The 10762-nt window shown below is 45.8% G+C and overlaps 1 protein-coding gene across 1 annotated transcript in view; it reads right to left on the reverse strand.

Moving 5' to 3' along the window:
• Window positions 1-10409, reverse strand: part of LOC134341640 (zinc finger protein 850-like) — a gene marked incomplete at its 5' end in the record, with an annotated part of 170840 nt that extends 160431 nt beyond the window's left edge. Inside the window, one exon of the mRNA XM_063039531.1 lies at window positions 9088-10409. Coding sequence (XP_062895601.1) covers window positions 9088-10409 — 1322 coding nt within the window. The remainder of the gene's footprint in view (window positions 1-9087) is intronic.
• Window positions 10410-10762: the final 353 nt, after the last annotated feature.

Here is a 10762-nt window from a genome sequence, read left to right on the forward strand (position 1 = left end):
TGTCTTCCCACAGCTGGTTCCACCTGTTGGTGTGCCCTCTTTCCTCCACCTCCAGGGAAGCTGCATCTCCACACAAACTCCTCACTTGAGACGACTGTCTGTACCCGTGACACAGGAAATCACATCACTGTCACTCTCCTGATACCATCCGGGAAGCGGTACCACAACATAAAAGCCAGGACCAACAGGCTCCGGGACAGCTTCTTCCACCAGGCCGTCAGACTGATGAACTCACGCTGATCTGAGTGTGCTCTATATTACATTGTCTGTTTTATTTATTATAAACTATTATAAATTACTATGATTGCACGTTGCACATTTAGTTGGAGATGTAACATAACGATTTTTACTCCTGATGGATGTAAGAAATAAAGTCAGTTCAATTCAATTCCTGATTCCGTGTCTGAGCTGCTCGCCTCCGGGTATCCTCCGTCAACAAGCTTCTTCCTCAGTCACCATCTGTCAGATTATAAAAAACAATTAAAACGATCTATCAGACAGCTCCTGTACCCCTCCACCCCTGAACAGGTTCCCCTGTTAAAACTCTCTGCTCAGCCCCTTCCCTATTCCCTTTCCCTTTCAGACTCCCGATGTGCCAGCAGATCTGAATTCACCATGTGGACATTTCTACCCCACAGGAGGCTGTACAAACCCGTGTCCTTCTCTGATGCACAGCTCAGTGACCCCAATCCCTGTCTGCACTCGCAGCCCATGACGGTGACAGCTGTCCTACTTTATTGAAGGCTTGAAGTTTTTGGACGGACTCAAGAGTTGGCTGTGGTCGGGTGCTTCCAGGGTGCTGCATCGGCAAGTTTGCGGTGCTGGAGGTTCATGGCAGGGAGAGTTTCTCCCGTCTACCTTCTGCGTGAGGTGATGGGCTATCGGGACTTTGAGACTTTTTTTTTACCGTGCCCATGGTCTGCTCTTTATCAAATTAGGGTATTGCTTTGCACTGTTGTAAAATGTTATAATTATGTGGGTTTTGTCAGTTTTAGTCTTGGTTTGTCCTGTATTTCTGTGGTATCTTTCTGGAGGTACATTGTATCATTTCTTAATGCATGCATTTCTAAATGACAATAACCGAGGACTGAGTGTCCTCATAATCTAATCTAATCTAATCTAATCTAATCCTAGACCCTGGGGCTCTGTAATTCACAATCTTGTAACACATAATCTTGTTCTCAGCAAGTTTAGACAGTCATTAATATGAAGAGAGAATTGTTGTTTCCTGAAAGGACACGCGAGCAAAGCTGTCTGATCCAATTCACCAGATGGTCCCGTGTTTACAAGTTAATTTGTCCCGGGACCCACACCCACACCCACTCATAACCCCGACCCACACAGACAGACAGACTGTCCCTTCGCCCCAAACCCCCTGCAAAACCACAAGGAATTGATCCACGGCCTGGGCTCGGTCGCAAAGTGAAAGCCGGGGCTGAGGAGAGCCCGGAACCTCCAGTCGAGACAAAAACCCCGCTGCCCACTCCACCAACAATACGGCACAGCCGGACACATCTCACAACACCGGATCCGGTCCCGATGAAACCCATATCGTTGTGGCAAATAGAGTCCGCAGAAGGCTTCGGCACAGTAGCGACAATCAGAAAGACGCCGGGGTGGAAAACCGCAGAAAATCGATGATTTTGTTGTTTTCTATATCAGCTAATTTCATATTATTTTGGATGCCCTATGTAGTCCATTCCCTGAAATGGCAAGTGCAAAACTATTTTTACCAGGACAGATATTTGAGTTCCCCGGTATTTGTCCTCCAACAATGTGAGCGCATGTTGCAATCTCTCAGCATGTGCACCACTGACACAATTGAAATTCAGAGAAAAGCTGAGGGATGGAATAACGTATGTGTTTACATTAAATGGCCATCTGTGTAGATAACGCCCGCGTCTAATGACAATACAGCGGAGTTTTCAAATAAAGCCGTTTTACATTGAACAGGGTGGACAAATACGTCTTGATTTCAAACAATCATATGCCTGGTCATCCGGAAAATGCAGAATTGGCGGAAGATTGCTGACTTCATACTGTTCAGGTAGGTAGCAATGCAAACGCTCAATGCTACTGGCGTGATTGTTACATTGTTTGAAGTATGTTCCAAACTATCACAGACACTAGACTGTCACAAGGGCAGGAATGGCTTCAGGACTCCCCATGCTTTAGATGTTGAGAAATGGACAGGGTCCGGTAACAGAGTGTAAAGGGAGTGCGATGGCAAATCAGGGATAGTATCGCAGATGCAGAACGGGAGGAAAACGTGGAGCGTTCGTTTAGTAATCGACCGTGAGGCGAACACAGAAACATAAAGGGCGTGTTGACACCACTTGGAGTATTATGTACAGACGCCCACCAGATTAACGAACAAAGCGGCAACGGGAATAGAGAGAAACCGATCGGGAAGTGGATTTTGGACATGTACCATGTTATTGGCACGGGTAACTGAAATTTCCACAATATTATTTGGCACCTCCCCAGGGTAAAAGGTTCAGCTATGGCATATTTTTTCTGTTGTGTCCGGAAAGGATTCATGTCACTTTAAGAAGAAATGCGGACTAGCAAACAGTCCGTACCGGATCTAATATTAGAAAAGGAAACAGGTCAGGTGACAGATCTCTCCGCGGGTCAGCATTTCAGATCTCCCCTCCATTTACCTTGCACAGAGGTTGGACCAGGGATCGTGGGACCTATTTAATTAGTGGACAGCGACTTATGGTGCCACCTGGCTGGAACTTGGGAAGGTAAATTGGGAAATAGTGTACTCAGGGAAATGCGCAACAGATATGTGGAGATTGTTTAGGGTGCACATACCTGGGGTTCAGTATTGGCCTGTATCAGTGAGGCAGGGAAAGGAAGATGGCGTAAAGTAACCCTGGGAGACAAGAAAGTTGGAACAACTCGTCAAGAGGAAGAAAGAATGATACTTAAAGATCAGGAAGAAAGGATCAGGCAAGGCTGTAGCGCGTCACAATGTGAACAGGAAATAATTTAACAATAGACTTAGAAGAGTTAGAAAGAGACTTGAGAAGGCCTTGGCGAGTTGCACTGTGAAGAACAGGAGGAAATTGGAGAGAGTGTGGGCAGATCAGAGGGAAAAGATGAAAACTTGTGTCTGAAGTCTAAGGAGGCGGTGAAGCTCCTTACTAAATACATTGATGAACGTGAACACAGCGTAAAAAGGTAGATACGCCACAACATGCTAACGGTCAGACAGAGGATTCACGGGAAACTTGGAAAACATTTTGATAGACGATTCCCCGGTGCCGGAAGGGATATAGTCCAGGTAATTTGGGAAAGCGAGCAAAGATATTGCTGAGATTTTGGACAGGATATTTCTGTCTTTTCTGGCCATGGAAGTAAAACTAGATGGCTGGGGGTGGAAAATATTATTCATTTGTTGACGAAAGATAATAGGGATACTTCTTGGAATAATAGACCCGGGAGTCTTACATCAGTAGTGGGTAAACTACTGGAGAAAATTATTGAGGAAGGAATTAATGAGTATTTGGGGAAACGTAGTCTGACTACGGAGAAACAACATGGCATGCTGTCCTTTATGAGTTGAATTATTTGAAAAAGTGAAAATAAAACAAACAGAAGAATCATAAGAGTCCATGGTGGGTACATTAATTTTGGTCAGGCGCTTGATCAGTTACCCACATGTAGACTCATTCAGAAAGTCAGGAGGCATGGGATCCAGGGAACCCTGGCTGCGTTGATTCAGAATTGGCTTCCTAACAGAAGGCAGATTATATAGTTGATAGAGTGAATTCTGGCTGGAAGACAGCGGGCAGCCCTGTTCTGCAAGGAGGGTTGAACTTCTGGTACACTTTACAACTCTATTTGGACCCTGCAGTTACAGTGCTTCAAGAAATAGGGCTGAGGGAAATGACCGATTTAATCCGACCACCCAGCAGCAGCTGAATAATTTATAGAATTAGGTCTGATGACGTAACAAATCGCTGAGCTATTGGCTGCACCGCCACGTTATCTAAACTGACCTTCCGTTTACATATTACAGGGCAGATGCTACAATGACTCCAAAGCAATCTTTTCAAATGCAGAACTAGAACTTAAAACCAGTATTTCAAAGTGTTCAGCAGCAGCTTTTGCTGCTCATTAAAATAACCAGCCTTCCAAAATGCCAATTCCAAATTCCCAATTCAAGTACGCACCAATTAATGTTAATGCCAATTTACCTCTGAATCGTGGTTTTATCGTGTCGGGTGTAGATACGCTCATATTTCGATCCCTTTAACCCTGAATCCACATGACCGATGCGGAATCCGTGTCTCCCTCTGAAATCAATAATAAATGAAACATACAGAACTACACAAGCTAAAAATGCAGCGAGGGCAAAGCAAATATCTGGGCTCACACTTGTCTTCCTTCAAAACCACCGCAGGCAATTGGAGAATACAGAATAAATAATTTCCAAAGCTCTCATCTTCTCATGCTATAACCATCCATTTTACTCAGTCTCCATGCTTCAGTGTGTACAAGGACAGAGGGATAGAATAGTATCAACGACTTTCTAGATTGGTCGGTCAGGTGAGACACTAAACTTCTAAACCAGACATACAGTCAGACCGCCATCGGAAACTACGGCACAAAAGCAGCGACTTCAGCCCGTCGGGTCAGTGAGGAAATATTTAAACTGCCTACTCGCATCGACTGCACCCGGACCCGGACCATGGCCATCCATCTCCCAGTACTTCTCCAATCATCTCTTAAACGTTGAAATCGGAATCTCAATTACCATTTGCGTTGGCACATCTTTCCCTCCCCACCTCTCTCTGCTTTCCGCAGGGATCGCTCCCTACGCGGCTCCCTTGTCCATTCGCCACCCCCCCCCATCCTTCCCCACTGATCTCCCTCCTGCCACTTATCATTGTAAGCGGAACAAGTGCTACACATGCCCTTACACTTCCTCCCTTACCACCATTCAGGGCCCCAGACAGTCCTTCCAGGTGAGGCGACACTTCACCTGTGAGTTGACTAGGATGATATACGGCGTCCGGTGCTCCCGATGTGGCCTTCTATATATTGGTGAAACCCGACGCAGACCGGGAGACCGCTTTGCTGAACACCTACGCTCTGTCCGCCAGAGAAAGCAGGATCTCCCAGTGGCCACACATTTTAATTCCACATCCCATTCCCATTCTGACATGTCTATCCACGGCCTCCTCTACTGTAAAGATGAAGCCACACTCAGGTTGGAGGAACAACATCTTATATTCCGTCTGGGTAGCCTCCAACCTGATGGCATGAACATCGACTTCTCTAACTTCCGCTAGGCCCCACCTCCCCCTCGTACCCCATCCATTATTTATTTTTATACACACATTCTTTCTCTCACTATCCTTTTTCTCCCTCTGTCCCTCCGACTATACCCCTTGCCCATTCTCTGGGTCCCCCCCCCACCTTGTCTTTCTCCCCGGACCTCCTGTCCCATGATCCTCTCATATCCCCTTTGCCAATCACCTGTCCAGTTCTTGGCTCCATCCCTCCCCCTCCTGTCTTCTCCTATTATTTCGGATCTCCCCCTCCCCCTCCCACTTTCAAATCTCTTACTAGCTCTTCCTTCAGTTAGTCCTGATGAAGGGTCTCGGCCTGAAACGTCGACTGTACCTCTTCCTAGAGATGCTGTCTGGCCTGCTGCGTTCACCAGCAACTTTGATGTGTGTCGCCCGTATTGTATCGGGGTGTTTTGCTAATAATATTCGTGCAACACTATACTGAGTGAACCTGAGACTGTAGACTGCAGTTCCAACACTGTATTTCATCTGGCACTTCATTATCCGTTCTTCAAACCTGTCCGAGTCCTTCATTAGACACCCGCTTTACTCTCATCCACCTGCACGGCACCTACCTTCGTATCAACTACAAAGTTTGTTCACAAGGCCATCAATTCTGTCATCCAGATCATTGATATCTAACATGAAAAGAAACGGTCTCAATACTGACCCCAGCGGAATGCCATTATTTACTGGCAGCAAACAGAATATGCTCGCATTGTTCTGACTCTTTGTCTGCTGCCAGTAAACCAGTCTTCGATCGATGGTCGTATCTTTCCTGTAATACCATGAGCTGTGATCTTGTTAAGCATGCTCATGGGTGCAAGACCTTGTTAAAGACCATCTGGAAAGCCAAGCAAACAACATCCACTGTTTCTCCTCTGCCAGTTATTTCATCAAAGAATTCCAACAGATTTCCGAGACAAGATTTTCCCTCCAGGAAACCATGATGACTTTGGCCTATTGTATCATATGCCAAGTACCCCGAAAAATCATCCTTAATGGACTCCACCCTCTGAGGTCAGAAACTGCCGTATAATTTCCTTTCTTCTGCTTCCCTCCCTTCTTAAAGAATGGAGTGACCGCCAGAACCATTCCCAAGTCTGGTGATGCTTGAATGGTCATGATCCATTCTTTAAGATAAAGACGAGGGGGATCTCTTCCCTCAGAGGTGGTGATAATATGGAATGGGCTGCCAGAGTAAGGGGCAGGGGCGATTTCAACATTTAAGCGAAGTTTGGATGGGTGCATGGATGGAAGGGAATGGAGGTTGCTGGAACTAGGCAGATGAATAACTTGGCACAGACTAGATTGTAGTGTTCAATGATTTTAATGCCTTTGCAATCTGTTCAGTTGCAATTTTCTGAACCCTGGGGTGTACACTATCTGGTCAAGGAGTTTTACCTACCTTCAGACCTTTCAGCTTCCAAAGCAAATTTTCTCCTTAGTTATAGTATCTATACCCACTTCTACCCCGATACTCTTGAAGTATTGACATTTTTGGGGGAAAAAGATGAGATATGAGAGAAAGAAATGTAAGCGTGGGGGGGGGGGTTGAATGAAGTAAAGTATCTCCTAAGAATATGTTTTCCTTAACAAAACGGATTCTTTCAGAAAAATATCTTGGTTCCATTCCGAAATGGAACTTTACAAAGAAAAATAACAACTGAAATAACAAATTTAGAAAACAGTATCTACACTGAAACAGAGTTAGAGCAACACTACCTAGGACAGAAGGAGGACGAGGAATTACAGACATTAAAGACTTACACAACAGTCAGATAAAACTCCTAAATATATACTTGCTTCAAAAATAAGCAGGATTCATCACTCCATGCAAGCATATGCAATTGTGATATGAAGTACACACCAGAAAACTTAAACGAGCAGCCAACTCAGAAAAATGAATAATCTGTATTGAAGAAAATGTTAACCAGTGGAATGATTATGACCCTCCATGGAAGACACCCCAATGATCTGAGCAGACTAGCTGCTCGTCAAGGAAGCATCGAACGCCCAACTCAAAGTGGGAGATGTCTTCGCAGAAACAAAGGTTCCTTACAGGAATACAGGACAAGGTGGTGAACATAAAAATTAACAAAAATACATAAAAGACTAACAAACAAGGTGATGAATGCAGAAAATGCCAAGAGAAATCAGACAATATCCGACACTTTCCGGGATCCTGCAGCAGTTTAACTCAATCTGATCATTTACAAAGGTACAATCAAGTGGCAAATATCATTCACCAAACTCTTGCTTTAAGCTCATGAACTACAACCATAACTTCATAAAGGCACCATAAATTGAAGCTGCTGATTCCCTTCTCCTCATCATACGTTCTTACCCTGAACATCGTCTAGAACCTCAAACTCTGCCCTGTGCAGACCCGCCTCTGATTTCTGACCCTGCTTCGTTCAACATCCAACTGGTGGTTTCCCATTCTGCCTTCAGTCTTTAAAGGACAGTAGTGTTTTCTAACAACCCTTTAGAAGCAGGAAAAATGACCCATAACGTGGAAATAAGTAGTGATTAAGGAAGTTAACTACCAATGTCATTCTTCCTCAGCCCAGAGATTTGACGGAGGATGAAAATGTCAGACAAAACTGCAGTCAGCTCGACTTCTTCAGTCTGCAGGAAATTTAAGGGAAACCTCTTCACCCACAGAGTGGTGACTGTTTGGAACCCATCACCACAGGGAGAGCGAGAGATGAACAACAGGGGAGGATTGAAAAGGACTGTCATGGAACAGAATCACTGGCAGGGTCCAGCCGGCCTGAGTTGACTCTCTACTGCACACTAGGTGTATTACAAATTCACTAAGTACCGGAAACAGAGTTTAAAATAAACTGATTTATTTGTCTCAGATCCAGAATATTATTAACTCCAGTCCCATTAAAGGTGAATATGTAGCTGATGAAACTCCTCTCATGCCAAGTGACCAGGGTGCAGAACTGGGTGTGGTGAGCAGCAGCAATAATTGCAGAGTTCAGCACCAACAGTCACTCTCGAAATTGCATCAGCAACGGGATGAACAAATATCCAGCATGCAGCTCATTGAAACTTTCTCCCCAGTGTGAACCCGGTAGTGTGTCATAAGTGTAACATACTGTAAGGTTCACTGCTCATGTAATGGCCTCTGTGCAGTGTTTCACTGCTGAGGTAATGGTTTCTCTGAGGCAGCAATGTTTAGGTTACGACTAGAGATAACAGGGTTTTGGAGTGCGGTGCTATCCAAAGACAGAAATGTTCTTCCTTGTGAGTCTGGATGAGAGATTTTCATAGTCTTTTGCTGGGGAGAACTGAGAAGACGCAAATAAAGAGAGTGGGCCCTTTTTCTTCTTTATTCTTTTTGTTGAATTCACTAATCACATAGTCAAAGTAAGAATTATAAATCTCAATTGTTTAATCGCATATTGTGTACTGTTTCTTATTCTGGGGTACTGATTTGTAACAGGAGACACATCACCAAGCATCCACCCAAACGGGATTTCTTAAGTTTGGCGGGCTGGGCGGCTATCACCCCCTATATTAAGCCTCCAGCCGAAGCGAGAGTTATATAGGGTTAGATGACTGAGTGAATCGTTTCCCACATTCAGAGCACATGAACACTCACTCCCCGGTGTGAACCTGGTAGTGTGTCACAAGGATAGATAACTGAATGAATCTTTCACCACATTCACAACAGAGGAACAGCCTCTCCCCAGTGTAAACTCAATGATGCACATTTGATTGATTTGGCTGAGAGAATTTCTTCCCAAAGTCTGAGCAGGTCATCGGCCTCTCCCCTGTGTGAACGCGCTGATGTACCTTAAGTTGAGATGACGAAGTGAATCCCTTCCCACAGTCTGAGCAGGTGAATGGCCTCTCCCCTGTGTGAACTGACTGGTGTCTCCGTAGTTGAGATGACAATGTAAATCCCTTCCCACAGTCTGAGCAGGTAAACGGCCTCTCCCCTGTGTGAATTCGCTGATGTACCTTCAGATCGGATGACTGAGTGAATCCCTTCCCACATTCTGAGCAGGTGAACGGCCTCTCCCCAGTGTGAACTGACTGGTGTCTCCGTAGTTGAGATGACAAAGTGAATCCCTTCCCACAGACTGAGCAGGTTAATGGCCACTCCCCGGTATGAACTGACTGGTGTCTCAGTAGTTGAGATGACAAACTGAATCCCTTCCCACAGTCTGAGCAGGTGAATGGCCTCTCCCCAGTGTGAACTCGGTGATGTACCTTAAGATGAGATGACGAAGTGAATCTTTTCCCACAGTCTGAGCAGGTGAACGGCCTTTCCCCTGTGTGAACTCGCTGATGTACCTTCAGTTGAGATGATGAACTGAATCCCTTCCCACAGTCTGAGCAGGTGAATGGCCATTCCCCTGTGTGAACTGACTGGTGTCTCAGTAGTTGAGATGACAAAGTGAATCTCTTCCCACAGTCTGAGCAGGTGAATGGCCTCTCCCCTGTGTGAACTTGCTGATGTACCTTCAGAACGGATGACTGAGTGAATCCCTTCCCACAGTCTGAGCAGGTGAACGGCCTCTCCCCAGTGTGAACTCGCTGATGTATCTTCAGTTGAGATGACAATGTGAATCCCTTCCCACATTCTGAGCAGGTGAACGGCCTCTCCCCAGTGTGAACTCGCTGATGTACCTTCAGATCGGATGACTGAGTGAATCCTTTCCCACATTCTGAGCAGGTGAACGGCCTCTCCCCAGTGTGAACTCGCTGATGTACCTTCAGATCGGATGACTGAGTGAATCCTTTCCCACAGTCTGAGCAGGTGAATGGCCTCTCTCCCGTGTGAACTCGCTGATGTACCTTAAGATGAGATGACAATGTGAATCCCTTCCCACAGTCTGAGCAGGTGAACGGTCTCTCCTCTGTGTGAATTCGCTGATGTACCTTCAGATCGGATGACTGAATGAATCCCTTCCCACAGTCTGAGCAGGTGAACGGCCTCTCCCTAGTGTGAACTCGCTGATGTATCTTCAGTTGAGATGACAAAGTGAATCCCTTCCCACATTCTGAGCAGGTGAACGGCCTCTCCCCAGTGTGAACTCGCTGATGTACCTTCAGATCGGATGACTGAGTGAATCCTTTCCCACAGTCTGAGCAGGTGAACGGCCTCTCCCCAGTGTGAACTCGCTGATGTACCTTCACTTGAGATGACAATGTGAATCCCTTCCCACAGTCCCAGCAGGTGAACGGCCACTCCCTGGTGTGAACTCGCTGGTGAGCCATTAGGTCAGATGACTGAATGAATCCTTCCCCACAAATTCAACAGATGACCAGCCTCTGCCCAGTGTGAACAGACTGGTGTGTCCACAGGTGGGAAGACCGACTGAATCCCTTCTCACCCACAGAACAGGTGAATGACCTTGTCCCAGTGTGAACTTGCTGATGTACCTGCATAAGACGACCTTCAATCCCCACAGTCTGAAAAGGTGAACGGCCTC

Source organism: Mobula hypostoma, unplaced genomic scaffold (assembly GCF_963921235.1).
Source record: "Mobula hypostoma unplaced genomic scaffold, sMobHyp1.1 scaffold_36, whole genome shotgun sequence".
In the NCBI taxonomy this organism is placed as follows: Eukaryota; Metazoa; Chordata; class Chondrichthyes; order Myliobatiformes; family Myliobatidae; genus Mobula; species Mobula hypostoma.